Here is a 27,927-nt window from a genome sequence, read left to right as displayed (position 1 = left end):
GGTTCCAAATACACAAGCTGCGGTTCCGAATATATGGATACTTTTTGATAGTTATCTATGTAGATCGATCGTATTTTGATTTCTCTATTTCCTAAGTCGCTTTGAAAATTATTTTTTTTTTTTTTACATTCATTGCTACTATATAAACAAGAGTTTCTATATTTGCCATTAGTACCAGGAGGCTACTGTGAACAATATCCCATTGATTTATGTGGAATATGTTAATGCATAGTTTATATTCTCTATAAAGGAGATATAGGTTCATATCATTTCCTTTTCCTGGATGATTTCTTCGACTTTTGCACCTTAGTTAATGGAGAGGCATGGCCTTTGTTCTTAACATGTTCGAATAGCTTGTTGCGGCTACTAAATGTTTCTCCACATGTACTGCATTTCTCAGTCATTATGGGAAATTCCGTCTTGTAATTTCCATCAAGTGAAGGTGTTGGGGTTGCCCTTGGGGTTGGAATATTACTGCTACTACTGGTATTATTTTTCTTACTCCTTATCTTCGCATTCTTGGCTTTTTTTTATTGCTCTTATTGTCCCAATCACTATCGTCTGATATATGTCCTTGTAAAGCTGCCAGTAATTCATTTAGTTCTTCTTGCCTTTGTTCATCTTTATCCTCGTCGATGAATGACTCTTCACTTTCATTACTGTCGTCTATTATTTCAACTTCCACCTGTTCGTCCTCATTATTTTCTGGTTCTACGACATGCTCAGTAACATCATATAGCGGAACTTCACGAGCATGTAAGTCTTCATCGCTACTCTCTTCTTCATCAGTCATACCTGCCTCTGCCAATTGTCTCTCAATCTCAGCCAACTCTGCATTTACTTTATCCATATCAATATCAACGTCGATAGAATGTAGATTATAGGTCGATTCTGTATTCGACTTTTCAATTTCTTTACCATCTTCCTCGTCAATATTATCATCAGCTGAATCAAACTCATCTATATCAGAGAGATTATCTAGTCCCAAGGCCATATGGTCGTTCTTCATCTCTTTTTGAATTTCGTGAATATTTTTCTTATGCATTTTGGTCTCCATGTGATTATTCAGTTGCTTTTCTGACTTGAACGTTTTATCACAAATAAAACATTCATAGATTAATACCACTTCGACTCCATTTTCATCGTATTTAGGTTGTTTACTAATTAGAGAATCATCTTCATCTAATGCCTCATATCTTTTTTCTAATCCAGACCAAGTGGTTTCATCGACAACCTGCCATGTTTGTGGTTGAAATCCGTCACTATTAGACACAGATCCCAAAGTATGACCTCTCCTCTTAGCCCTCAACTCTTCTTGCTTTTTCTCCTCTTTTAATTTTCTTTCCTCCTCTGCTTTTTTGAGTCCATCCTTCATTCTTTTATCCATCTTTTTCATAAATGTCACAAATCTTTTAACTGTTTTATTATATTCGTTTCTTGCTGCCTGTCTTGCTTTTTCATTTCTCTTATTAATTTCTCTTTTTGTTCTTCTATCAGAAGTCTTGGAGTACATGTACTCATCCTTCCAACTAAAACTTTTTAGGGTACTGAAAGCAGACCATTTCTTATAGAAAGTTTTCAAATATTCATAATCTGTACTTGAATATCCAAAACCCGGAAATAATGACTCTCTTTCATTTACCATAAAATTATCAAATGCCTTGATATATCCAATTGTGTTTATCTCATTTTCATAATCGTAATCCTTATACTTGCAAAATTTACTATTTACATTTAATTTCCTACCATTTAAAACCTCATCGCTAGCTAATTTAGCAAATATCTTCCCAGCGATTTGGTACAGGCCTCCTGGCGAATTGTCTAATTTTGTGTACAATGAGCCATTGAAAAACATTAATAATTCATCCGTGGTAACACCTGTTACTGTAGAGTCAACATTATACTTTTCATCTTCATACTCATTCAGAGGAATATCGTTCAAAATCTGCTCTTTATGAGAATCATACCACGCTCTCTCCTGAGGATCAGAAAGAACCTCATAAGCTGTTCTTATAGTGGCAAAGATCTCGGTAGCTTCCTCGACCTTGGTAGGATTTTTATCTGGATGATATTGTAAAGCCTTTTTTCTATATGCCTTCTTCAGTTCCAAATCTGAGGCATGTGAATCAACACCTAGCAACTCATAATAACATGTCTTCATAGCTTCATCAACAACGCTTTGATAGCAGATATCAAAGTCGAACTTTTAAATAATTATAGATTTAATTGAAGTATATACCTGATATTGCAATTTTTTTTTTCAAATGCCATGATACAAGAAAATTTTGCGATGAGCTCTCAATGTAATCTGTCAATAATATCATTATACAAGTGATCAATAATCGGTCTAATTGGATGTTGCCATGGATCTAAGTAGTTACTCTTTCTATATTGCAAATACGCTTCTTCCGTATAATGATTGAAGTCCAATCCCTCGTTATACATTGTTTGATATAACCTGTTAATGAAATCCAACGTTATGACTAGTTCGCTTTTGATCAGTAAGTTTGCCAGAGGTAATTTTGCGTCTAATTTATCCAGTGGAGTTTGCATATCAACTATAACTTTTTTCATTTTGTTCTGTAGTTGTACCAAATCAAGTTGTTCCACTTTATCAACCTGTAAGGCCTGATAAAGCCTCTTATCAATATCTGAATTCTTGAAATCTTTGAATGTTAGTAATTCCGAAGAATCCCCCCTCAACTTGTTGAGTTTTTCTGTTAGTTCTGTGTGCTTGTCCTTCTCTTTCTTAAGTTCTTTCTTCAACTCTGATATTTGGGATCCAAAAGACTCATTCACTTTTTGAATGTCCTTTAACGATATCAAAATCTTGTCCTGATTGCCCTTCAAAAGAGCAGATATATTTTCCTGTATTTCAACTAACTTGAGTTGAAAGTCTTCAGTTTGATCACATTTTTCCAACTTTCGTAGAATTTCCTGACTATTATATTCAATTTTCTTTATTATTTCATCCTTAGATTCGTCTATTTTCTTTTGTTCTCCCTTTGTCTCATCAAGGGCAACTTCCAACTTGGCTAACTTGTCCAATATCTCACTGTCATGGGACATAATGGAACTTAGCATCTCTGAATTTTTTAAGCTTATTTCGTCATCTTTCTTGAAAAACTTTGTAATGTTTGGATTACTCATTTTAAATGTGGTATCCAGAGTAAACTCATTTATGTTATCCCTGTATGACAATGTGATAGCATGTCCTATGTTAATGCCAAATAATGTGAGGTTTTTGATATAACTCGCAAATGATTCATGTTTATTTTTGGTGCTTTCATTAAGTTCTTTTAAATTATTGTAAGAAGTTTTGTAATCTGTTAGTTCATCTTTATAGCTATCCAGTTGAGCAGTTAGAACGATGATCCTCTCATTCAAAGTATTTTTACATGCCTTTTCACTGTCATAGGAATTCTGCAATTCGTGTAATTGCTCTTTTGACACAAAACCATCTTTGACCTCTTTGAATTTGCTTTGCAATTCAATTATTTCCGAATTTTGTTTCTCCTTATCCCTTTCTAGGGCTTGAATGTGTTTATCTCTTTCAGAAATATCTAGCTCCAGTTCCTGCAATCTTCTTTGTAATGCATCTATTTGAATATCTGACATGTTAACACTATTGTTTTGAATATTGTTACTGTTATTAGATTCAACTGCTGGAGTAGAGTGATCGAGCCCTACAGGTTGCTGTGTTCGTGTATTCATTGAGGAAATCCCCTTAGATGGCGTATAATCCATTATTTCTGAGCCATATGGATACATATCTTTGTTTTCTTCCATAGAATTCTCATCTTCGAAGGGCTTTGTAGCGCCAGGTATACCGCTCGACAGATCGAGTTCTTTGGCTAAGTGTAAAGCCTCCTCCCTGGTAATTGGGTTCATTTAAAAACTTTGTTTATAGCTTTCTTGTTTCTTGTACTATTTGATTCTGGCTTGACTTCAAATGACACTAAAACTCATAAAGTTTCGCGCCGCGTATATTTACTAAACACTACTTTTGATCACTACAAGGATATATACTAATATTGTCTATATAATGTATGAAACCAGGCATGAACATGGTAATTATGATGGGATAAATCATTATATATATACTTGTTGGGTCTCTAATGATCTTTTGCATGTCGCAGACCTGATTTGTTTTTCTTGACACGAGCAAATACAGGTTCACTAATACCTTTATTACCGTGAGCTCCAAGACCTTCACCACTATTCCAGCCGAGTTTTTCGAGCATTCTTCTCCCAATATTGTCTTGTCCAATTTCTGGTGCATTCTCACCAACTACCTCACCTTCTTTGACATGATACCTACTTTTCACGGCCACCCTCTCTGTACGAACGAACTCTTCTCTGATTTTCTGGACATCAATTCTCATAAAAACAGGACGCTGTTTGAGCAACTGATAAATTAGATTGTAATTTGGAGTTTTTGTCTTGGTCTTTTTGACTTTATCAATGACAATATGTGTATGGTTAGCCTTTCCAGCTTTAGAGCTTTTCATATTATAATACTTGCTAAATTTAGTTACCGTCTTATTTCCATGCGGGTCTAATGGCGGAAAAATCAATCTGTCTCTGGTTCCCATAATAAATGCTTCGAATTCATCCTTTATATTATGCACGTGAAGGCCAAGTGGATACTTCTTGAAAAGATCGTTGGAATTTCTGTTTTCTTCGTCAATAAAGTCCTCCTTTGTCCTCCTTTTGTTGGCTTTGTTTCCCAATCTATGAGACAGTTTGCTTTGGAGAGTTGCTATAGTTTCATCACCTAATCCTAGTGACTCATCTATCAATAATTTCTTCTTTTTGCCTTTTCCAGTAAGATTCATTGATTTTGTCTCATACTCTTGATTTCTGCCACCACTATACTTTAGTGCATATGAAACAAGATCATCTAGTCCTTCCCTCATGTCATCCAGTATTTCATCTCCATCAGTATTGTCTTCTTCTTCTGAGCTTGTGTCTGAAAATGGAATATCAGAGAAAGTTGGTTCAGGAGGTTCTTCCTTTGGGACCAATGAATCACGAACAAAGTTAAGATACGGTATAACCCGATTTTCAGGCAACCCTAAGTCATTTATTAAAAAATCGGTAAGCATTTCTTGAGTAGTCCATTTTGGCTTGTGATCACCGTACAATCTATAGCACTTCAAATAATACGAATTTTCATTGACTCCCATCCTGATATTAGTGACTACAACCTCGCTGTTATCAATAACATAATCTTCATCAAGAAAACCATATTCTGGTTCAGCACGTTCACTATTTAGACCAATGGCGATTTCTTGATCTTTAAAATTATCTTGATCCCTCTCAGCATTGGACACTTCTTCAGATATGTGGAAAGATTGTATATTGTTGGCCAGCTTGATATCTTGTTTACTAGATTGTGAATTTTGCATATATTCCATTTCTGGTGACTCAATGTTTGAATCGTCAACTTGATCTTCAGTGATTTCGTAAGGTGCAATAGTGTCAGGAATATTTTGTTTATCATAGTCGGAAGAATCATAGGATTCAGAATCGTCATTCATACTTTTCATTACATTGGAAATATAAGAGCTGAATGGATGTGCTCTATGATTTGGACTTTCGATTACAACATTATTATAGTTAGATTCGTCAGCTTTCAGTTTCAATTCTACTTTGCCAACAACTAGAGATGGGTTGAATTCCACAGCAGAGTTCTCAGGACTCTTAATAGATGTCTCCTCATCAATCTCAATGAATTCTTCATCTATTTCTACATCACCATCCTCATCAACAACAAACAAATCCTCATCTTTCACATCTGCATAAGAGTCAGTTACAGGAATAGACTCTTCTGATTCTTCTTCGGACTCCACGCTTACTGTTAACAAGGACTTTTCCTGGTCACTATCATCATCTTCTTCTTCCAACGCACTCTGTATATGCTCAGATGATTCTTCAGGAGGTGGAAAGTTGGAGATTTTGTTCTTTTCTGCCAACTTCAGGATCAAGTCGTGAGAAGGATCATATAATTCTTTGGATTTCACGAAAACCATAGGTCTTTTCCTAAATGAAGCACCATTTACGGCCAAATTTTCTTCACTATCCTCAAATCTATGACCAGGTCTCAATCCACCAAGTCTCATCGATTTATCTCCAAATTTCTTCTTAAAATAATAATCCTCTACAGCATCCGCCGAAATTGTGGGTCTGCTGGGCCTATAACAATCAGTCTCCTCCATATCAATATCAAAGCCAAAATCGGCCCCACCCATGGGCACAGAGGAGTTATGCCAGTTGTCAATCTGAGATTGTTGGACAGTTGGACGATTTGAGCGACGGCGATTTTTCATCTTATGTGATATTTTCTTATTTCCATCACCAGAGCGTTTTTTCCTACCTCCTTGATAATGCTTGTGTCTCTTTGCCATGATTTTTTGCCTTCAGAAGTGACGTTCAGCTCAAAATTCAGCTGTCTAGATTGTATCCAAAGTTCTTAAACTGATAATACTGCTTTTGACTCAATATGCTTTTTTAGCATCTCATCGCAAAACATCAAAAGTTTCCGATTGTCAAAAAGGTCCCATAAAAAGGATTGTCAGATGTTACAAGTAACAAAGATAGTGTAATTTGCTGGGAAGTATACTAAGACCAAGGACAATTTCATAGGTTAAGACGTTCGGTTGTCTTGAATAGAGAATTATGGAACTTATACAAAAACTTTCGAGTCACAAAAATGAGACAGGAAGTGCAGATCAAGAAGAATATCCTTATGTTGTTTTAGGACGCCATTATCCACCACAAAGTGATTCGGCCAACAATATTGATGACAACAGTTTTTTCAAAACTTTCTTTAATAGGAATAGCAATTTAAATCAAGATTTTTTGTCTGACGTTAACTCAAGACTAGCATTTACTTATAGAACAAAATTTCAACCAATATTAAGGTCATCTGAGGGACCTTCACCTTTGAACTTTCGCATGATCTTCAGAGATAATCCAATCAACACGTTAGAAAATGTAATAAATAATCCTGATTGTTTTAATACAGATATAGGCTGGGGCTGCATGATACGAACTGGTCAATCTCTGTTGGGAAACGCTTTACAACTTGCCAAATTAGGAAGGCATTTTCGACTTGATAACAAAATGGGTATCAAAGACGATGAAATCATTAGTTGGTTCAGAGATACCACACAAGAACCATTTTCGATACATAAGTTTGTTGAAAAAGGCAATAAGTTAGCGAATAAGAAACCCGGAGAATGGTTTGGACCAGCAGCTACATCAATCAGTATACAGAGCTTAATTGAAGAGTTTCCAGAATGTGGAATAGATAAGTGTCTGGTGTCGGTTTCATCCGGCGATATATTCGAAGATGACGTACGGGAGATATTTGAGGAAAACATGGATAGCAAAATTTTATTTTTAATGGGTGTAAAATTGGGACTTGACGCTGTAAACTCATTCTATTGGGAAGATATATTAAATATCTTAGATTCGAAATTTTCTGTTGGGATTGCTGGAGGTAGGCCGTCCTCCTCATTATATTTTTTTGGGCATCAAGGCAATGAGTTACTTTATTTTGATCCACATAGACCTCAGCCTTCATTGGTAGATCCGTCAGTATATGAAACATGTCATACAACAAATTTTGGTAAACTAGACATTAAGGATATGGATCCGTCGATGTTGATTGGAATTTTAATATCGGGAGAACAAGAATGGGAAACTTGGAAATCTTTAGTTAATACTTCTCAAATTATAAACATATCAGAAAAACGTTTGGATGAAATTTCTAATTTTGGTGATTTTGATGTGGATAGTATGGCGTCTTCTTCCAATTCATTTGAAGTTAAATCAGTCAATCCGCTCGATAGCGACTACGTTGATCTAGGAAGCATATTGTACGGACATGAAACGTATCCAAGAACAAGTCTAAGTGAGTATCAGAATGTGCAATGTAAAAAACAGAAAATCATAGTTTTAGAGAGCAGGACCATGAATTCATGCGACTTAGATGTTGAAATTGAACCCGTACTCGTAGAACAGGATACTGTCGGAATTGAAACCTCGGAAAATATGGCACCGTGATCAACCTCAATGCAAATTTTATATATATTCTTAACGATATATCGCAAGTATCGTCATGGTAATCGTAATAGTGATATTACTCACCATTTCATTTCAACACCTAAATAGCATGTAAATATATGTTAGGTCATGTTACCCGAACATTCAAGTTCATGTTGATTTTTTCGCCAGACATGGAAAAATATTCGATATGACAAAACACACACATCGACATTTAAATCTCTTATTTGTTCGATCTAACAGTATTGAATTGATATAGTTCTTAGTCGCATTAGACCTATTATAAAGGAGGTACAAAGAAATAAGGCGTTGCAGGTGCAGGAAAACTAATCTAAAAGCAACCAGAATACATGACACGTCGTAGTAAGAGCTTGGAATTTTGTACAGTATGTGCATCAAATAATAATAGATCGATGGAATCACATAGAGTGCTTCAAGAGGCAGGCTACAATGTTAGTTCTTATGGGACAGGGTCCGCTGTTAGATTACCTGGTCTCTCTATAGATAAACCAAATGTTTATCCATTTGGTACGCCTTATAACGATATATATAATGATCTTTTATCACAGTCTGCTGACCGTTATAAAGCCAATGGTCTATTACAGATGCTAGATCGTAATAGAAAAATCAAGAAATTCCCAGAAAAATGGCATGAGAATGGTTCAAAGGTATTTGATTTTGTTTTCACTTGTGAAGAGAGATGTTTCGATTCTGTATGTGAAGATTTAATGAACAGAGGGGGAACTTTGAATAAAATTGTTCACGTCATTAATATTGATATAAAAGATGATAATGAAAATGCAAAGACCGGTTCCAAAGCTATATTAAAAATGGCTGATATGTTGAGTGACAAAATTGATCAATGTGAACTCAATGGAGTCCCATTTGAAGATTGTATAATGGACATTTTGACAGAATGGCAGCAATCCTATCCAAATTTACCTTGCTTATATTCACCAGCATACTACTAGGCACTGTACTCATGTCTTCAAGAGACATTATATAGTAATTATTTTGTCACAGCATGATCATAGTATAGGATTACAAGGAAAAGAAAGCAAATATTATGGCACCATCTTATTTCTTGAGCATATCGAAACGAAAAATGGATATGTGACACGGACTGACCTCCATGAACCAGTCTTTTCGTGACGAGCATTCACCAATCAAAGTAAATATAGAATACTATATAAGAGAAATGCGATCACTCAATTTATAATGACTTCAAATTCTATCATTTTTATGTACGTCTTCTGACGTACTAAAAAAATGAGGAAAATAAAGAAATCCAAAATCAATTGGATTAAAGAAAATAAATCAAAAATTGTAAGACCCACCCGTTTCTACTAAAACATTTCAAAAGTATTGCAACAACATTAACTGTCCAAAGGACATATTATCAAAATCTTGCTAAGCCAAAAGATCATGAAAATGAAATTTAACCTCCACAATAAGATTACTCCAATCGGGATCAATTTCATTCAATCACTCGACACTCAGTTGACACAATAAAATAATATTGATCACATTTTAAAATATTCCAGCTTTCCTAGCACCGATTTGTACTCGGTACCATGCTTCTCCAGGCAGAAGAAAGAAAGGGCCCTAAGAGTGCATTTTTCCATCAAAGACAGATAACACACGCATAGAACAGGAAAACGAAACGTCAGCAAGTACACCTTTCGCATGTATGTGTTAACATTGACTAAGGAACTTACATCAATTAAAAAAGCCACAGAAGTGGTTTCGAATGCTTAGTATCCTTCTAAGTGAAAGTGCATACTCGACCAGTAGGACTTCTTGATCTCCCCTGGCGTCTTAAGGTAAGTATGAAGATTTAAAAAAAAAAATTAAGAAAAAAGTGGAACTTTGAAATAAAATGAAATATGTTTTTTTATCAATTAGAAACGGGAAAACTGTCAACTTTTTATATGAAAGCTGATGGCGGAAAAAAAAATTCGTCGCAACGGTGAAAAGTTATGAAAAAAAATGAGGGTAAGCGGTGCAATTTATTAATAAAATGTGTTCGATGAAATGGATGCATTATCTATTATACATGTATATAATCCCAATGTGCAACTCTATATACATTCGTACCGACATTTCTTATTAGAATATATTTGTCCTTTTGTTCTTGAGCGAATTTCTGGTCGATGAACCCGTTCCCAACACCTCTACCTTCAGATAGATGGAAAGTACCGCTAGTAATAAAACCAATAAGATGATGTGGCTTTGGTAATGGAATAGTCTGATTATGGTCAATTCTACCATCAGAACGATAAACACCCTTCACCACATTGTGCCAGAATATTTTATGCTCCGACGGGATTTGATATATTCTGGCATTATCCCTAGGATGTCCTCTACCACTTACTTCACATGTTATTGGTACTATAGCTAGTGCTTGGGTTGAAATGTCTAGTAAAGTAGATACCTTGTTGGCCACTGGTTCCGATAATGCAGTAGCAAATTTTACTGGTACAACATCATCTACTTTATCTGCTGAAATTTCATCTTTATATAACTCAAAAAGATCGTTCAATACAGTAACAATTCTATTTTTATGGTCATCAAACTGGGTTGTTTTATTTGATTCTATCATATTTACTTCTTCGCCATTTTTTGTCAAAAATTCAATTCCATTTCTTAAAATTTGCAGTAATTTCCAATCACAACTAAAGTAGTCACCAATTTCACCAGTGAAGGAGGGCAGCGTAACAGAGTGAATATCTTTAATTTTTTCGAAATTTAATCTTCTAGCTCGTGGTTTCTTGTCCCATTTAGCCTTTAGTGAGCTCCTTTTGTAGAGGTTATTTTCCATGTAGCCCGTGCTAGTAAATGGATAGTCATCCGGGAAATATAACTGACGCTGTTCATAGTTCAACTGCTGTACTTGTCTTAATCCAACATTAAAGATCCTTGGAATACGATTTAATTGGTACCAGAAAGGTAGCATCCAAAACCAAGGCATTACAACAACCCAATCCATAGATTTTTGTCTTCTTATTATAACAATTGGGATAGATGGATCATTTATAGAATCATGTGGAATAGTTGACGTATGCTCGTTAGCAGCGTCGGAAAGTAACAGGTTCCTACGTCTACGTGCTAGCCCCTTTAGTGTTTGTTGGTTTTTGTAGGAATTTTCTCTTTCAGTAGGATCAACTAACCTCTGCAATACACTTGAAAATTCTGTAGCAGGAAACTCAGTTTGTAGGGACATTATCTGTTCAACACTCAAGTCCTTATTGGGCTTAGTTATTTTCTTTGGATTGGCCAAATGGCGAGGATCGATAGCGTTGAAGGCGAACATCGTTTTAGAGGGTAAGACAGAAGGGTCCGTTAGTCTAGATATAAGCTTTAGCTGTTCGAAGGATTTTGATGGTCCAACACTCCTTAATATGCTAGCGAGTGCAGAGGATGACTTAGATCCCTTCAGGGTAATACTAGCAAGAGAGAATCGGCAGTCCTGAATGGATATATTATCCTTGAATTGTAAGAGTGAATTGAATAAATCACTATACAAGGAAGGGTGCAATCTTAATAATACTGTTACATCATTAATCCATAACAAATCAAAAGGTCCTAGAACAACTTCATGAGAATTTAAATCATATAATAATCCCTCGAAAAAACATTTGGAAGAGTAATATTTTTTCAAAATGGCACGACCATTTGTTATCTTGGAAATTAAGTCCTTGAGGAAAGCACCAGTTGAGTCATTGTCCCTAAGAATCATGGTGCCCACAAAACTTGAATCAATGCATAGGGCGCCATCAGATGCTGCGGTGCTGTTACCTAATCTATGAGACAATTTGAAACATTTTTGGGTGGCTGACCAAGGAATTTGGAATCCCCAACGCTTCATCATATGGGACCTCTTGGCGTTCCAAATGTGAGTAGGAAGCCAACTGAACACCCGTTGTCTTTTGTAATACTTGATGCGCCCTCTTGGGATCGGTGCCATTTCATTTATACCAGTATTATCATAACTGCCCATCCTATTATTCATCTTAAGTATGGTAGTCCTTTTAGAACTTTTAATAGCGTTGTTCAGTAATTTTATCCTCTGTCTTAAGTTTACCTTGGCTTCAGTAGCACCCTCTGGTAATTGAAGCTTTAGTGAATTTGACTTAGCGGCAAGACGCAGCAATTTTACTTGCATCCTAGCTTTATACAAAGCAGATGACGAAAGACCGTGAAGCTTCCTCCCTTTGAGGCCAGGTGAAATGGGATTTTGTTGAGCACTTTTTGTCATTTCACGAATTGCCCTATTTCTCATTCTTTTTGGGATCCTACGTATGTTATGTGAAGCAGTTCTACGACGCAATTTACGAGGCAAAGCTTGGAAAACTCTAGTGGAACTCGAGCGTTTCGACCTATGCATCGCTATTTGCAGTTGGTTGATTTCATAATGACGGGAGTTTATAAACTGATCCACTTTCAGAATGCCACCGGTTTCTGTTAATTCATTAGACGTATTTGATTTTGATGCGATTATTGCCTCTGCTCTGATTGATCTTGCATTTCTGACTCTTTTTTTCCTGAGTTTTTGATTCTTATTCAATGTCTTCTTCCCACCACTTTCAGTAGGCTTAGTAGACATATCTGACAGTTGGGCTATTCTGTCTATTGAAAAGATGAGCTTTGATATATTGATTTTACTGTGTTTAAGATGCACATATTTTTTTCAAAATTGCGATGAGAAAGAAAAAAAATATTTGCAGGATCGGGCTTGTTTGAAAAAGTAGCTATATATATATATCATCACAATACACAGTTAATTATTGTAGCTTTTGAATTAAAAGCATATTAAGATTAAATACAATTATTTCTAGTATTTATTTGGAAAATTTGACAGTATAAAGTTATTATATTTCATCTTCTTGAGGCAATCTCGAAAATATACAGTATTTGAATTTTTCTAACTTGTAGATGTGATCCCAAACTTTCCCAAAATATAGTTTCATCATATTTTGTAGCCATTCAGGGACATAAAATGATCTTCCCAAAATTTTAGAATTATCTACGTCAACAAACGATTCACAATGAATAGCTTCCCATGATTTGGATCTTACACTTGCCGAAGGATTGAAAACGTCGTCATCAGATGTAGGCATGTCTAAAATATCCACCACGTACTTACATTCATCAAGGGCAGTGATCTTAGAGTCGTCAAATAGGTTTAAATTGTTCATTCCCTTTGGAATTGCACGAATACTTTCTAAAATATTTTCAGTTTCATGAAAATCACCAGGTAGAAGGCCGTCAAAGCCAGATCTTATGAATTTTAACCTATGGTTATCAGGTAAATGGAAGGAAGATGGGAAATGGTACCATTCCCTTCCTGTGCAAACATTTACTACCCCATTATTCCCAGAATCAGCTATATCATAAAGTTTAGCATATACAGACAATGGATCACCATAATTGTTGATTAGTGCTATAATACGGGATACTGATTGCATGATAATCAGTAAACCAATGAAAAATTTCATTATTATTTTGGTTGATCTGTAGGGATGGAATATCTTCGTTAAATCATAGAAACCTATGGCGCCAAATAAACTAATTAAGCCGTATATTGGATACAGGAATCTTTCCTCTTTATGTGGTTGCGCAAGGAATATTGCTATCCACAGGAGCATTGCCGTCCATAGTGGCCATAATCTTCTGTGAATAATTCCTAAGAAGACAAAGGCCAATGAAGGAACTGAAAAATTCAATAGGAGATTTAAAAAATAATATTGCCATGGTTCAGTGCCAAATATGTTAGGGCCAGCATTCTCATTTGCATTAATGACATTGTATTTTAAAATATTCCAAGACACTGGTGTAAATTTCCCATAAAAGGAGGAGTCAATTATCATTACCAAAGTTCCAATAAGGGATAAGACAAGCGTACAGTCAAAAACAGTTCTTAGAGTTGAAATAATTCTATGAGTGAAAACATAGTGGATACACATAGGCACACTTAGAACTAAAACAAATGGCCACCCCAATATACTAGCCATGAAGTTGAAACTTAAACTTGAGACAAAATTGCTATTCGAGTTAATCGATAAATAACGCAAAGTGTGCCTTATTGAGCCAAGAAATAGAAGCATAGCAATCGATGATGGTAATAATTCTACACTTGCATGGAAATAGCCTGGATTGAAAATTTGTAGAAGAAGCCACATATTGGCAATTTGTACTGTCATGGTATTTTGTATCTCTAAGAAGAGTTTATATTCTAGAATTGATGATAATAACCCTAGTAACATTCTAGTCAAATAGAAATTCCATATTTTTTCCATATCTGTGAGGTGGTTAACCGGGTACAATATGAGATAAAAGGGCACTAGGAAGGCCCATGACCTAATTGAGTACTCTGGTGAGTACTCCCATGTTTGCTTACCGAATCCTCTCACGAGAAGATTCAATGGTTCCCAGTAATTAAAAGTTTCATCACAATCCGATATAATTGAATAGAACGGTTGTATAAATAATCTAGCTATGAGTAGCAAACATAGCAATGTCACAGAAAAGAGCCTGCAATTCATGATATCCGTCACTTAGTCGACTCTAAGTGTTTTTTGAGCATGGATCCATCTTCTGCAAGGCATGATCTCAAAAGTTATTTGCGGCGACAATCATTTTTTTATATCGAAGGATGCAACAAAAAATGCAAATTCCATTGTATCAAGAGACTTCATTTTGCAGTCAACTGATGAGAACTATATTACTTTGTAAAGTAGTCATAAGAATCTTGTCGAAGTTGTGAGACATTTCGTGTAAATAAGAGCCATACTGTGAATTGAAAGAAATAGGCACATCCAGATGGTCAGAATGCTAAAGACTATACAAAGGGTGACTTTCAACAAGAGATGGCGTCATAGGAGACGTTTCATTTTCATGGGAGAGATGAAGGTTCCATGCCGTTTACTTTCTAATTCGTCTGGAACAATCGCGTGCCTCAGTATATTTATCACATATGTTTTTTAACGTGTCTTGTTCGTCTTCGGATGTTACGTAAAAAGCATCGACTTTTATTAGTTGCTGTTCAAGCAGGAGTCGAAACATCTATTCTTGACCCTAAGGGCTGTATGAAGTCTTTCAATAGAAATTCTCAGCTAGAGGCGAAGCCACAATTAGTCAGCTGCCCTGTTTGTTCAAAGAAAGTACTCTTTTCGAGCATTAATGCTCATTTAAATACATGTGCTGAGACTCCACATTCCTCAGTCCCAGAAACAAAGACTAAAAGTGTATCATCTCTGCTGCAGGGAAATCGAAAAAGAGGGCCACCAGAGGATACAACAGTAGTGAATATTGATGACGAGGATAAGAAACAAGTAGGAGCAGAAGAAGAAGAAAACGTAGTAGTGCATAAAAAGATTAAACCCGATCCCAAGATCGAGAGGGAGAATGAGATCAAGTATCTACAAAAAATTATTCATTTACCATTATCTGAAAAACTAAGACCAAAGGAGTTGAAAGAATATGTGGGTCAGCAACATATTTTGTCTCAATCCAAAGGAATTTTATACAAATACATAGAACAAAATGTCATCCCATCAATGATACTCTGGGGTCCTCCAGGTGTAGGAAAAACTTCATTAGCACGTCTCTTGACGAAGTCTGCAACAAATAAATATTATATGATTGAAACAAGTGCAACAAAAGCGAATACTCAGGAGCTTAGATCTATTTTCGACAGAGCTAAAAAAGAGTTTCAATTAACTAAGAGAAGGGTGATTCTTTTCATTGATGAAATACATAGGTTCAATAAGTCGCAACAAGATTTATTGCTGCCTCATGTGGAAAATGGCGATATAATACTGATCGGTGCCACCACTGAAAACCCCAGTTTTTCACTCAATAATGCATTGATCAGTAGATGTCATGTATTTGTGCTTGAGACGCTAAGCGTCAACGAACTTTGCATTGTACTTTCAAGAGGAACTGCTTTGTTAAACAAATGTAGAAACTTAATTTTAGGTGTCAAGCAACCATTAAAACTTTCAAGAGCATGCTTAGAATATATTGTTGATGTTTCCATTGGAGATACAAGAAGAGCATTGAACTTATTGGAAATGATTGAAATCTCAACGCGTCAAAAAGGTGAAAATGAAGAGATTGATGTCGAAATGGTTAGAGATATTGTTAAAAGCAACAGTAGTAATGGGTTGAGTACCTACTATGATCCCAAAGGAGACAATCATTATGATACCATTTCAGCGTTCCATAAAGCTGTAAGGGGTAGTGACGAAAATGCCTCTCTATATTATCTAGCTCGAATGTTAAAAGGTGGAGAGGATCCTTTGTATATTGCCAGACGCATGATTCGAATTGCTAGTGAAGATATTGGTCTTCGGGATAATACTCTATTACCTCTAGCAATTGCGGCACATAATGCAGTTATGAAAATTGGTCTACCTGAAGCAAATCTTGCACTAGCACAATGTTGTGTTGCACTGGCACGTGCTCCTAAGTCTGTCGAGATATATAGGGCATGGAATAAAGTTAGTTCTATGCTCAATGAAAATGTCTTTTCGATGGCAAGTAGCGAAATACCAATGCATATTAGAAATGCACCCACGAAGTTAATGGAGGAATTAGGATATCATAAGGGCTATAAATATAATCCAGATTATCTCGACGGTAAGGTAAAGCAAGAATATTTCCCGCAAGAAGTACTGGACAAATGTACCGACAAGAATGCATTAAAATTTTTAGATGGCAGATATTTAGGCGATAGAATTGATCCAGACCTAGAAGAAGAGGGAACATAAAAATAATAACCGGCATCAGATTGAAGCTGCTTTTGCGTTTTATGTCTTTTTTTTACCCTCTGAGGCTCAGAAGCTTCTCTTCATAAGAAGCATTTAAATTTTTTTTGTTTCTTGGTTTGGGATTCTTCCGAGAAATGGGCTAATCAAAAGTTAAATTCTCAAACATTGTGATCAACAATAAAAAATAGGTTTTCAGCATGGTAAAAGAGCATAGGGAGGCCAAGTGGAAAAAGATAGGTTTATCTAGTATTTTTGTCGTGATATTAGTAATAACGTATTATTTTGTTCGAAAGGATTTAATGAATGGAGAAAGTGATCTAGCAATTGGGATCCCTAAGATAAACGTCCTGGCTGATAATCTGCACATTGATGATCCTAATAAAAGAATAGTGTTCGTTGGAGATGTCCATGGGCAATTCAAGGAATTGGATAATTTAATAAATAAGAAGCTCGGGGGGCTTGATGACGAGACGTTACTTATTTTGCTCGGCGATTTTACGATGAAAGGTCCAGATTCAGAAAAAGTTATCGATTTCATCTTGGATAATAAAGCCAATGTGAAATGTCTATTGGGTAATCATGAAGTATCATTATTATTAGCATTTCTCAAAGGTAATTTGTTTTTCGATAATGACAGTGTTATTAAACGTAAAGAATTCAAAGTAACCGAAAATCATGTAAATTTAGCCAACAAGATAGGCTTTAGAAAACTGAGTGCATTGGCTCGACATTGTTCGGTATTAACGCGACTAGAACTGGGCCTTACAGATGAGATATTATATGGCGTACATGCGGGGATGTTACCAAATGTAGTCAATGATGATGAAAATAAATTCAACGTCAATTCGCTCGTTGAAATGAAGTATGTAAACGATAGGGATTGGAGTGAGGCTTCAAGGGATAAGGACGATATATCGCATCCAGTACGATGGTACAAAATATGGGAAGATTACGTAGAAAAGCATAAAGAGTTGAAAAATATCACTATTCTCTATGGGCACGATGCGAGGAAAGGTTTAAATATACGTAACTTCACAAAAGGTTTAGATTCAGCATGTGTGAAAGGTGGGAAACTGTCTGCAATGGAATACACTTACGATAAGAAAAAAGGCAAATATAATGCAAGACTAATTCAACAGGACTGTTTGTAGTGATGTTATATAGTAACTCATATTCGTCATACCTTCCTTTACTTGCGTTGCAAAAAAAGAGAAATCGCACGTGATATGTATAGTTGCTATCACGTGATCATAAGTTACCCTCTCCAAGTCAGCCCGGGTAAAATATTAGTTACTATGTTGTTTTGGTGTCCATGAACAATTTTTTTTTGACCTCCCAGAATTTCGCATCTTTCAACCTGCAAAACACAAACACCCAACCAATTTTTCTGTTTATCCAACCATACACCAACCAGACACATTGGAAGTGTAACAATCTATTAAAAGGGAAGTTAAGGTTTAAACATCAAGACAAACTGAATAAACATCATTAACTTTAGAAGTAGTTGAGAAAAAATATTTTTATACAGATTAGAACATCAAGACATACATTAGTGTATTGGTTTTACTGTTTAGGAGAAAAATAAATAGATAAATAAATAAAATTTAAATTTAAATTTGTCAAGGTAGAGAGATGTCTGACGCAGATGAGATTACGAAAGCTGCTGAAGATTTCGTAAATAGCCTGAATACTGAAATTGTAGTAGATGAAGAAACTGCTAATGGGCGTGCTAACAATGCTGCTGATGAAAATACAACTAAAGTGACTGCTGTTGAAGAGGTTTCAAAAAGTGTCAGTAACGATAGTAAGAAGGCTAGCGGAAGTGTAGATACAGATGGCAGTGAGAATAGTGAACCTTTGGTTGGGATGAAGTTTTTTTTGAATCGTGATTCAGATGCGCATGATTCTATCAATGACATTGAGCAATTGGCTAGACTTATTAAATCAAATGGTGGACAAATTTTAGAAGACGTACCTCAATCTGCAAAGACTAATGTAGTAATAGTGTCCCCCTATAATGATACGAATCTACCTACCGTCACTCCAACTTATATCAAAGCCTGCGTTCAAAGTAAGAAAAGATTGGATATCGGTAATTATCTGGTGCCATATGACGAATTTAGAAACGTTATTGACACTCAATTGGTAAATTCAACTACCCAAAAGGAAGAAAAGATTGGGACAGATGACAAAACTAATGCTGGGGAAGAAAATAAACCAAATGAATCGGATAACGAAGATTCATTCCATTCGGTGACAGATAATATGGATCCACAGATCACGGAAAGCAATCGTAATAAGGAAGATATGGATAAAAATGATCGTCAGGAACAAGAAAGGTTGGATCAAATTAGACTTTTGGAGCAATATTCTATTATGGAAAATCATGAAAATGGCGGTAGTAATAACACTAATAATGCTAATAATGGTGAAGTAGAAGTGACGTCCCCTCCGGATGCAAATGTAGAACATGCTTCACAATCACCTAATGACTATCAATCCAACAGAACAATGCTAGCAAGAGCAAGTTTACCTTCTCATAATAAAGCTTCTTTCACTGAAGATGAAGACGATTTTATTCTTGATGTGGTGAGGAAAAATCCAACAAGACGTACTACACATACATTGTTTGACGAGATTTCTCATTACGTTCCAAATCATACGGGTAATTCGATTAGGCATAGGTTCCGTGTTTACCTTGCGAAACGGTTAGATTTTGTCTATAAAGTTGATCAGTACGGTAAATTGATGAGAGATGAAAGCGGAAATTTGATAAAAACAACCATTATGCCACCATCTTTGAAAAAAAAATTTACGGCCGACGAAGATTATACGTTGGCCTTGGCTGTTAAAAAACAATTCTATCGTGATTTGTATCAAGTAGACCCAGATACTGGTGTCTCATTGATCAGTCAAGACGATTCACCAAATGCCATCGCTAGAAGAAGTTTGACCATGGATTCGCAAGTGACGCCTGGTTCTGAACCTCCTTTTAGTACTTATCATGCCAACGATCGTAGAGGTCCAATAGCTAGAGAATTTTTCAAGACTTTCGCTGAACAAAATCCAAACCATACTGAAAATGCTTGGAGGGACAGATTCAGAAAGTTTTTATTAGTGTATGGAATTGACCACTACATTGAATACTTTGAAGATGAAACCAAAGCTGGTAGAGAACCAGAACCAATGAAAAATCTCACAAATAGGCCAAAGAGACCTGGCGTCCCAACTCCAGGAAATTACAATTCTGCTTCAAAGAGGGCAAGAGCCTATCAATCTACAACTGCTGCTGCTGCTCCCGCCACTACCACACTTGCTGGTGCCTCTACAAGCTCACAACAAGCTTATACTATTCCTGAAAATGAATTATTGGATGAAGAAACAATGAACTTTATCTCATCATTAAGGAATGACCTGGTGAGGAACGAGCAACAGCTGCCGTTTGAATATCCGCCAGATTTAGCAGAAGAAATCCGTAATGACTTTGTTAACGAAACCAACTACGATAATATAGATCCCGATACAATACAGTTCCCACCAGAGATTGCCACGGTCGATTTATTTTTACCCACTTTTTTCCAACTCTCATCAACTAGGGAATTTATGGACAAGTTGCAAGAGGTCATCTCGAGAGAATATGATACGTCGCAAGCAGAAAAATTGGTGCAAGATTTGGCTGAAGAAGCTGGGATTCGTAAAACGTTTAGTACTACTGTTTTGACGGCTTTATCCGGTGATTTGATGGTCTTTCCACGTTACTTTTTGAACATGTTCAAATACAATGCAAACCCACCAATGAATGTTCCAGGTATTTGGACTAGAGAGGACGATGATTTGTTAAGGAATGGAAATCGTGACGATGTTAAAATGCTAATACAGAAGCATCGCTCAGCAAGAGTGGAGATGAGAAAGAAATTTATCGAAAGAGACTTGATTTGAAAATTACCTCATTTTCATTTCATCATAAATTCAAATTTTCGGTAATTTTTTTCTTTTGCTAGGGTAGTTTCTTAACTGAATAAAAACACCACTTTATTTTTTTCTTTTTTCTAGGTTATCTCTTAGGTTTTTTGGAGACTTTATATTTTAGCTGCGTATTTATGTAAGTAGGAATCATATATTTATAATGCTGAGGCTGTTTGTATCATTATCGTCTGCAACTTTAGATTTCAACAAACCAGTTTTTTGGCTCAGAATACACTGTATCTTATTTACTTTCCCCTCTTTTGGTTCTAACAAGTTGCCTTTCATTCTTACATTGTTTTCGTAGTCGACCTATAGCGATGGTTGCGTTAAATTGCTTCATGTATGGAACAATCTCACAACTTTGTACCTCCTCTGCTCTGCAGTTCTCAGAATGCATATGCGAAATCTTAAAAATATCTTTTCTCGAGCCCCTGCGCTGAATTCTTTGTTGCCTGCAAAGGTGAATCCGACCTGGCAGTACTTACGATGACTTTTTTCGCTGTCAAGTCCCGCAAAAGATTCGACCGAGCTTGGCATGCCCACGGAGATGGAACAGGTGGGCTTACCGCATTTGGAAACGTAGATCATAGTGGTTCCCACAAAGTACTTCTCGAACTCTCTGGAGCTTTGTCATAGTGAAAACATTTTCTCTTTGACTTCTAAACGACACTTTAAGAAGGTTGCCATTTGTAAGAAGCTTTTAGCTTTTTTCTTTTGTTAAGGCCTTTCGTTGTTGATATATAGATCTATATATGTTAGGCATTCTTTCTTTTTTCTTGAATGAGTAGGAAAGAACTTAGCTATTGGGAAAAGTTTGATATAAATAGTCCCAAGGTGCTTGCGTTTGAATTTTTGTGTTTTGGAGGAGTTTGAACGTTGAGCTGGCAGAAAGACAAAGCAGAAAAGGAAATAAAGCTATACCCGTTCTATTACATTTTCTAGAAAAACATTCTTTTCATGGCCAAGGGGCATAGAACTAATTCACAAGAGCATGGTTTAGCACCTTCAGATAAAAATCGCATCCACCGTGGATATGTCTACGTTCCTCAGTATAAGCAGTCTCATTTAGCGCAAAATTTACCTATAAGCGCTCAGTCAGTGTCTGAGAGTGTTTCGGATCAGATGGCCAAACTGAAAACTGAGCTTTCGAGAAGTGCAACTAACGCTGCATCGCCGATTATTAACGGGAATATGTATAAGAACTCTTCGCATACGCAGGAAGAAGTAGCTTCTCAACAAATATATAATGGGCAGTTTTCTGATGAATTTCGAGTTCAGAAGGAAAATAAGGATTTTCCAAAAAAAGCAGTACCATTTGAAATCAATACTGTCTCAAATCAACTAAATGTTGCTAGCAAGTACATTATGGATATGGCGAAAATCCAAATTTACAATATAATCAGTACGCTGAACGATTTTCAAAAGGCGGTTTGGACCAATGACGACTGGAATAACTTTTTGGGAATATTTTTCACGTCAACAGCAGGAGTAGACCTAATATTGCCTGCTGCTTCTAAAGTAAGACATCTTCATTTAGTCCCGAACATAATGGCACTTATAGCATCAGAGGGTAAAAAACAAAATGTTGTAAGAATCGGAGTGTGTGCAGGTAAGATAGAAACTGGTTTCGTTAACGACACTACCATTTATTTTACAATATCACGCTGCACATTCAAATATTATTATTCAGATGGAAGCTACATGACCTCGTATCTCCAATGTAAAGGTTACTTGGACCTTCGTTTGAAAGTTGATTGGGTGGAAATAACAGTGCAAGGTTTTGTTCCTGGAATAGATTGGGGTGCATTAGAAGTTTTATCTCAAAATGGCGACTTCATCCGACAAGTTCTGAAAACAGTCACATTTTCTGAGAATGGTTTTCCCAAAGATTCTATCAAGCTCCTGTCCTCAAAGTTCCAAGTCTTTGCACAAATGTCTGGGTCAGGAATAAATAATGGGATGATGAGAATACTTCAAGTAAATAGCGTCATGACACAGCTGATGGCACTGAAGATATATCAAGAGGAACAAAAAATAGGGAGCCCTCTGCTGGCTTTAAGGTCATACATAAAGGAAGTTCAAAAAGAAGAACAGAATATTCATGCTAATAGCAAGTAGATTTGCTTTTTCTTGGTGTATATAATTTTCTAACAAATCAGGAGTATATTTTTTGCTAATAATGTAACCATACATAGAGACTTTCAATTAAATATTTTTATTGCTCACAATACTGAGTGTATACGTCTTGTCCACTTTTGGGTGCTTCTTAGTATCTGTCCGTTAAAGAACGTGGATGGTGGGTGGGTTTTTTTGAGAGATGGACTTTTTCAGAAGTATGGCAAGGCTAAAAAGGCTATTTCTAATTTCACTACAATATATAACCTAGTGGCTCAAGGTAGCAGATGCTATGTCGCCTAACCTGCTGAATGATATAAAATGGCCTGATGAATCTAGCATTGTACGAAGACGCTACCAACATCCGACGTTAGTGGCTCTTCGAAGCCTCTTTCATAACATTGGAATTTTGTCGTCTTTAGGGTACTTGATCCTTCTATTCGTTGTTCAGCCATGTCTTGCTGAGCAGTTTAGGCAAAGGAATGAGCTAGCTGTAACTACTCTTTTACGCCTACGAGCGTTAGTTTCCACTCTTCAAAAGAGGCTAAAAGTCTCGCCAGTGACGATCTTGGGTTTCAATCAACATGATAAGTACATTGAAAGGGCTACTCAAACGGATAATGATTCGACCGCTCCGTCACAAACTAAAGGATATTTGACAGATATTAATGAAAAGTTAAGACAAGCTGCTCAAGTATTGGAGGTTCAGAATTTACTAGATGGCAACCAAAGCGATAGAAATACTGTGGCTGGCTTAACTTTCCAAATGAAGTTGCTTGTTGACCAAGTGGAATTGACTGATCAATCGAAAGTGGTAAATGGTAAGTGCCGGGATGTCATCGACAACCTTAGGACAATTAAAGGAACGTATGTGAATGGTGGAAGGATGAAATGAATATTTATTAAATGTATATATGTATATCTACACGATGCTCTTATAACTTCTATTTACTAATGAGATTTTCCAATAAATGTAACTTTCCATTCCGTTTCTTATGGAATTGTTTCTCTTTATCTTTTGAATTTCTCGTTGAGTTGTTCAACTGTTCAGGTAAAACTACTCGAAACCTAATTTCTTGAGCTGATTTATCGTGTGTTAGCACCAATTTTCTGTCTAAGCCGAGCGGATTCTCTTTATATAGATTTTTAATCTTTTCACCTCTTTTTTTCCACCTGGCTTGTAGTTTTTGCGCCTCACTGTCATTGGGATGCCATTTAGATTTGAGAATTTTACTAATTGCTTCAGGTGACACCTTAAATCGACTACCGAGATCAGACGCGGTCATTTTCGGAAATTGTTTCTTTAACAATCTAATACCCTCCATTTGCTCTCTGGACAGCTTCTTATTGGGATTCCATCTCTGTCCTCCGGTCTTTTTCTTAATTGCAGCTTTATGTCTTTCCCATTGAGGTGAAGTCGCCTCTAGATTCTCATTTTTACCAGAAGAATTGACAAATTCAATGGCTTTCTTGATTGGAACAAATTTTTTCCCTGCTTGTACATTGTTGAAAGAATGTACAGATCGAATCATAGATAATCGCGTGCAATGCATGCCACTACTAATAGTTCAACTTGTCTTGCAAGATATCTCACTCTTATAAATTATGGAGATGCCAGTTCCTCTAAAAAGTTGAAAAACCGATCTTAGCAAAATTAGGGTTGGAGTCCAGCCCTACATGTTGCTCATATCCTACGTAATTACCAAATCGGGTAAAACTAACAACTTCCGAATGAGGGAAGCCTTTGTATAAACTGGAGGGTTTATCCTCATCTATTTGAAAGTAAGGTGAGCAAAAAGGTTTTATGAGTAAGTGAAAGCAACTAACCACCCAATCTAGAAATGAATATTGTGCGGAAGTTTATGGATTCAGGTAACAAGTACGACATTATCAGTATTCCATCAGGAACCTTCAACCTATTGAGATCAAAAAGATCACCAAAGTCATCTTTAGAATGTATTTACAATGCGTCTTCATTGAGTATTAGAGAGAATGGTCAATATTCATATGACCTCGTGGTTCGTAAAGTGAATGACGACCATGAAAGTAATATTGACGACGACAACGAAGATTTTTCAGATGATTCAACTAGTGTACTTTCATTACAATCCAAGAAAAAGAAGGAAGACGAATGGATTTTTACCTTCGATGAAAGCCTACAATTTAAGAAAGTTTGGAATAAGGTCGGTAATGTTACCTTTATTTGGAATAATTATAATGGAGATGAACCGGATGAGAAAGTTCAATTTGTCATAGCACCAGATATTCCTTTGAATGACGTTGATGAGTTTCTACAATTGCTATATCGTTGTCATTATGAAACAAAATACAATAGATCAGCTCTAAAGGCTTCGAAAACGGATATCCAGGATATTGAACTGCTTGTTAATACTGTAGAACAAGATGAGGATAGTTCAGATGACGAATTCCAAGATGCTAATGAAACAATGAATCTACGAAGTTTTAAGTCTGTCCTCCATCCTCCTCCACAACATGTCCCAAAGGGTGAACAGCTATGCCTACTTTCAGCTGGATTATATTTGTTTGATCCCCTAGAGGAGAAATTTTTATTGCAGGAAGATCCTGTTAAGGTTTCTTTAACTGAAACTGGAAAATACGAATTTTGGTTGGCCATGGAAGGAACTCAGCTAAGAATGGGTACTGAAGTATCACCAAATATAAATCCAACTTTTGAAGCCGTCAGATTAGGGTTCATTTTCAATTACGATTTTCAAGGTATAACGCTTTCTTACATGATCAAGTTTAAAGACATAAATAAGTTCATGAAATTTCAGAGAAATTGGTCTAGATGTCTATGGATGTTTTTAAACAAGGAGAACTGGGATAAGCTTAATGAGAAGGAGAAGCAATATATCTTGGATCCTGCTGCCCTTCTTGATAAACAACTGGAAGAAATTTTAACTTTAGATGACAATTCTGCGTCCAGAACTGAATCAGGCAATTCTCAATCTGAAGAAGAAAGTGATGAGGATGATGAAGATGAGGAGGAACATTCCAGAATGATAGTATCCTCATCAAGTTTTGATGATTCTTCAATCCCAAGTACCATACGTTCAGAAGGTAATAGGTCACTAACCGTTGCTTTTAGGAATAATAGATCATACGTTGTAAGAGGTGACAAAATTGGTGTCTTTAAAACTGAAGACGATGATAATGGTTTAGAATTTGTCGCAGCAATTAAAAATATATCCGGTTTGAATGGGGAAAGATTAGATCCACAAAATCCCATGCTTTACATGGAAGATCGTTCTATGATTTTGAGTGATAATACAAATAAGAATAAACTGTATAAAATGGACTTAGAAAGGGGTAAAGTTATTGAAGAATGGAGTACTGGGGATAAGAATGTTGTGCAATATGGACCAACCAAGAAATTTGATCAAATGACAGCGGAACAAACACTGTTAGGAGTGTCTCAGAAAAACATTTTCAAAATTGACCCCAGATTAAGTGAGAAAAATAAAATAGTACAAGACCAATCCAAAGAATATGCTACAAAATATAACTTCAGTTCATTGGGTACGACAGAGAATGGTTATATTGCTGTTGGTTCCGAGAAAGGTGATCTAAAGTTATACGACAGATTAGGTATACGAGCAAAAACAGCAATACCATCATTGGGTCAACCAATTAGATATATTACTGTTTCTGCAGATGGTAAATGGTTGTTAGCCACTTGCGAGAGTTCATTATTATTGATGGATTTGACTGTCAAGACAGGTAAAAATAGTGGTAATGTTGGTTTTCTAAAATCGTTTCCTTCCGCTGAAAATGTCAAGACATATATACTCAAAATTAGCCCAGAACATGCAAGCTACATGGTCACATCTATGAAGAGAAGTATTAAATTCACCAAAGCTTATTTCAACACAGGAGTGGGCCAAAAGGAAGAGATGATATTGACGTCCAATGGTCCATTTGCAATTTCTTGGTCTCTATCTAAGATTTTGGCCAATGAACAAAACCCTTATACCGTCAAAAGATACAATTCTGACATTATTGAGGATAATTTTGAGTTCGGTACTGATAAGAAAGTTATTGTAGCTTTGAAAGATGACGTTTCATTGTCAAAGATCAAGTCTTTCAAACATCCAAGTAAGAGTGTTCTAATACCAAAAGAGAATATAAACGATTTTTATGGTAAATAGGTTAATTACATTGTTATATAATACCAGAGATATATAATATTATTATTTAATGAGAGGGCCATTTTTTTCCCTTTAATCTTTGAAAAATTTGTTTGCAGTTCTCTTGAAGCCAAGAGTTCCTTTCAATTCATCCCAAAACAATATTCTGAATGCATTAATTTTTTGAAATTTGGAAGGTTTGTACAGTAATGGCGAGATCTGTGGCTTAGCATTGAATTGTGGTGTATCCTTGATGCCGTTAATTTTATGATGTATTCTGGTGACGAATCTGTTAAATTCAACACTATTGATCAGTTTATAATACAACCACTCCTCTAAACTTCTAGGAGGCCGTCTCATTTGAAGTTCGGACGAGATAGTGTATTATACCCATTTAGCCTCATCACTAGGTATCCTATTTGCTTTCATAGCCAAAAAATTCAATTTTTGAAAGTAGGAAAGGCCGAGATTATAATATTCGTGATACTTCGTTTGTATACGTTTTAAAAGAAAGTTAGTATTTGGTTTTTACGATAGATTGAAACTTAGCATTGTATAGCATTGGTTCCTAGTCTTCATTAGCACGATACGTTTTTTTTTGATTGTCAAGAGTGAGAATTTATAGAATTAGTGAGTGGTTGTCTTAATATCAAAACAATAATAATGTCCGACTCTCAATTGAATACTTTAGCGATTACTTCAGGTTTGATAATGATGACTTTGATTGTTGTGTACCATACCATCAGTTCATCCAATAAGAAATAGTTTCTTGGCTATGGTTATTTATAGCCAAATATTTCACAATCAAGGTAGATAGATGTATAGGGCGCATCATGTACGTTTATATATAT

The 27,927-nt window shown here is 36.0% G+C and overlaps 16 protein-coding genes across 16 annotated transcripts; 9 read left to right on the top strand and 7 right to left on the bottom strand.

Annotated features, from left to right (window-relative positions):
- Nucleotides 1–505: 505 nt before the first annotated feature.
- On the bottom strand, nucleotides 506–2,161 carry JJJ1 (Jjj1p; the record flags this gene model as incomplete). The annotated part of the gene is made up of 1 exon (XM_003955315.1): nucleotides 506–2,161. One exon carries the CDS (start codon nucleotides 2,159–2,161, stop codon nucleotides 506–508), a length of 1,656 nt encoding a protein of 551 aa, XP_003955364.1.
- A 137-nt stretch (nucleotides 2,162–2,298) lies between these two features.
- On the bottom strand, nucleotides 2,299–3,891 carry CNM67 (Cnm67p; the record flags this gene model as incomplete). The annotated part of the gene is made up of 1 exon (XM_003955314.1): nucleotides 2,299–3,891. One exon carries the CDS (start codon nucleotides 3,889–3,891, stop codon nucleotides 2,299–2,301), a length of 1,593 nt encoding a protein of 530 aa, XP_003955363.1.
- Nucleotides 3,892–4,115: 224 nt separating this feature from the next.
- SQS1 (Sqs1p) lies at nucleotides 4,116–6,410 on the bottom strand (the record flags this gene model as incomplete). The annotated part of the gene is made up of 1 exon (XM_003955313.1): nucleotides 4,116–6,410. The coding sequence occupies one exon, from the start codon at nucleotides 6,408–6,410 to the stop codon at nucleotides 4,116–4,118; it is 2,295 nt and encodes a 764-aa protein (XP_003955362.1).
- Nucleotides 6,411–6,681: 271 nt separating this feature from the next.
- ATG4 (cysteine protease ATG4) lies at nucleotides 6,682–8,073 on the top strand (the record flags this gene model as incomplete). Its single annotated transcript, XM_003955312.1, has 1 exon — nucleotides 6,682–8,073. The coding sequence occupies one exon, from the start codon at nucleotides 6,682–6,684 to the stop codon at nucleotides 8,071–8,073; it is 1,392 nt and encodes a 463-aa protein (XP_003955361.1).
- A 350-nt stretch (nucleotides 8,074–8,423) lies between these two features.
- SSU72 (RNA polymerase II subunit A C-terminal domain phosphatase) lies at nucleotides 8,424–9,044 on the top strand (the record flags this gene model as incomplete). The annotated part of the gene is made up of 1 exon (XM_003955311.1): nucleotides 8,424–9,044. One exon carries the CDS (start codon nucleotides 8,424–8,426, stop codon nucleotides 9,042–9,044), a length of 621 nt encoding a protein of 206 aa, XP_003955360.1.
- A 1,079-nt stretch (nucleotides 9,045–10,123) lies between these two features.
- POP1 (ribonuclease P/MRP protein subunit POP1) lies at nucleotides 10,124–12,679 on the bottom strand (the record flags this gene model as incomplete). Its single annotated transcript, XM_003955310.1, has 1 exon — nucleotides 10,124–12,679. The coding sequence occupies one exon, from the start codon at nucleotides 12,677–12,679 to the stop codon at nucleotides 10,124–10,126; it is 2,556 nt and encodes an 851-aa protein (XP_003955359.1).
- Nucleotides 12,680–12,944: 265 nt separating this feature from the next.
- Nucleotides 12,945–14,618, bottom strand: ALG9 (dolichyl-P-Man:Man(6)GlcNAc(2)-PP-dolichol alpha-1,2-mannosyltransferase; the record flags this gene model as incomplete). Its single annotated transcript, XM_003955309.1, has 1 exon — nucleotides 12,945–14,618. One exon carries the CDS (start codon nucleotides 14,616–14,618, stop codon nucleotides 12,945–12,947), a length of 1,674 nt encoding a protein of 557 aa, XP_003955358.1.
- A 543-nt stretch (nucleotides 14,619–15,161) lies between these two features.
- On the top strand, nucleotides 15,162–16,847 carry MGS1 (ssDNA-dependent ATPase MGS1; the record flags this gene model as incomplete). Its single annotated transcript, XM_003955308.1, has 1 exon — nucleotides 15,162–16,847. One exon carries the CDS (start codon nucleotides 15,162–15,164, stop codon nucleotides 16,845–16,847), a length of 1,686 nt encoding a protein of 561 aa, XP_003955357.1.
- A 197-nt stretch (nucleotides 16,848–17,044) lies between these two features.
- On the top strand, nucleotides 17,045–17,998 carry PPN2 (putative serine/threonine-protein phosphatase; the record flags this gene model as incomplete). The annotated part of the gene is made up of 1 exon (XM_003955307.1): nucleotides 17,045–17,998. The coding sequence occupies one exon, from the start codon at nucleotides 17,045–17,047 to the stop codon at nucleotides 17,996–17,998; it is 954 nt and encodes a 317-aa protein (XP_003955356.1).
- Nucleotides 17,999–18,479: 481 nt separating this feature from the next.
- On the top strand, nucleotides 18,480–20,786 carry RAP1 (DNA-binding transcription factor RAP1; the record flags this gene model as incomplete). Its single annotated transcript, XM_003955306.1, has 1 exon — nucleotides 18,480–20,786. One exon carries the CDS (start codon nucleotides 18,480–18,482, stop codon nucleotides 20,784–20,786), a length of 2,307 nt encoding a protein of 768 aa, XP_003955355.1.
- A 984-nt stretch (nucleotides 20,787–21,770) lies between these two features.
- KAFR0A07850 (LIM domain-binding protein) lies at nucleotides 21,771–22,931 on the top strand (the record flags this gene model as incomplete). Its single annotated transcript, XM_003955305.1, has 1 exon — nucleotides 21,771–22,931. The coding sequence occupies one exon, from the start codon at nucleotides 21,771–21,773 to the stop codon at nucleotides 22,929–22,931; it is 1,161 nt and encodes a 386-aa protein (XP_003955354.1).
- A 289-nt stretch (nucleotides 22,932–23,220) lies between these two features.
- PEX17 (Pex17p) lies at nucleotides 23,221–23,823 on the top strand (the record flags this gene model as incomplete). Its single annotated transcript, XM_003955304.1, has 1 exon — nucleotides 23,221–23,823. One exon carries the CDS (start codon nucleotides 23,221–23,223, stop codon nucleotides 23,821–23,823), a length of 603 nt encoding a protein of 200 aa, XP_003955353.1.
- Nucleotides 23,824–23,872: 49 nt separating this feature from the next.
- Nucleotides 23,873–24,481, bottom strand: RRG9 (mitochondrial ribosome assembly protein RRG9; the record flags this gene model as incomplete). Its single annotated transcript, XM_003955303.1, has 1 exon — nucleotides 23,873–24,481. One exon carries the CDS (start codon nucleotides 24,479–24,481, stop codon nucleotides 23,873–23,875), a length of 609 nt encoding a protein of 202 aa, XP_003955352.1.
- Nucleotides 24,482–24,769: 288 nt separating this feature from the next.
- VID27 (Vid27p) lies at nucleotides 24,770–27,097 on the top strand (the record flags this gene model as incomplete). The annotated part of the gene is made up of 1 exon (XM_003955302.1): nucleotides 24,770–27,097. One exon carries the CDS (start codon nucleotides 24,770–24,772, stop codon nucleotides 27,095–27,097), a length of 2,328 nt encoding a protein of 775 aa, XP_003955351.1.
- A 72-nt stretch (nucleotides 27,098–27,169) lies between these two features.
- Nucleotides 27,170–27,436, bottom strand: MRX7 (Mrx7p; the record flags this gene model as incomplete). The annotated part of the gene is made up of 1 exon (XM_003955301.1): nucleotides 27,170–27,436. One exon carries the CDS (start codon nucleotides 27,434–27,436, stop codon nucleotides 27,170–27,172), a length of 267 nt encoding a protein of 88 aa, XP_003955350.1.
- A 303-nt stretch (nucleotides 27,437–27,739) lies between these two features.
- Nucleotides 27,740–27,841, top strand: KAFR0A07800 (dolichyl-diphosphooligosaccharide--protein glycosyltransferase subunit 4; the record flags this gene model as incomplete). The annotated part of the gene is made up of 1 exon (XM_003955300.1): nucleotides 27,740–27,841. The coding sequence occupies one exon, from the start codon at nucleotides 27,740–27,742 to the stop codon at nucleotides 27,839–27,841; it is 102 nt and encodes a 33-aa protein (XP_003955349.1).
- Nucleotides 27,842–27,927: the final 86 nt, after the last annotated feature.

Source organism: Kazachstania africana, chromosome 1 (genome assembly GCF_000304475.1).
Source record: "Kazachstania africana CBS 2517 chromosome 1, complete genome".
NCBI lineage: Eukaryota > Fungi > Ascomycota > Saccharomycetes > Saccharomycetales > Saccharomycetaceae > Kazachstania > Kazachstania africana.
This window is presented reverse-complemented; position numbering and strand designations above follow the sequence as displayed.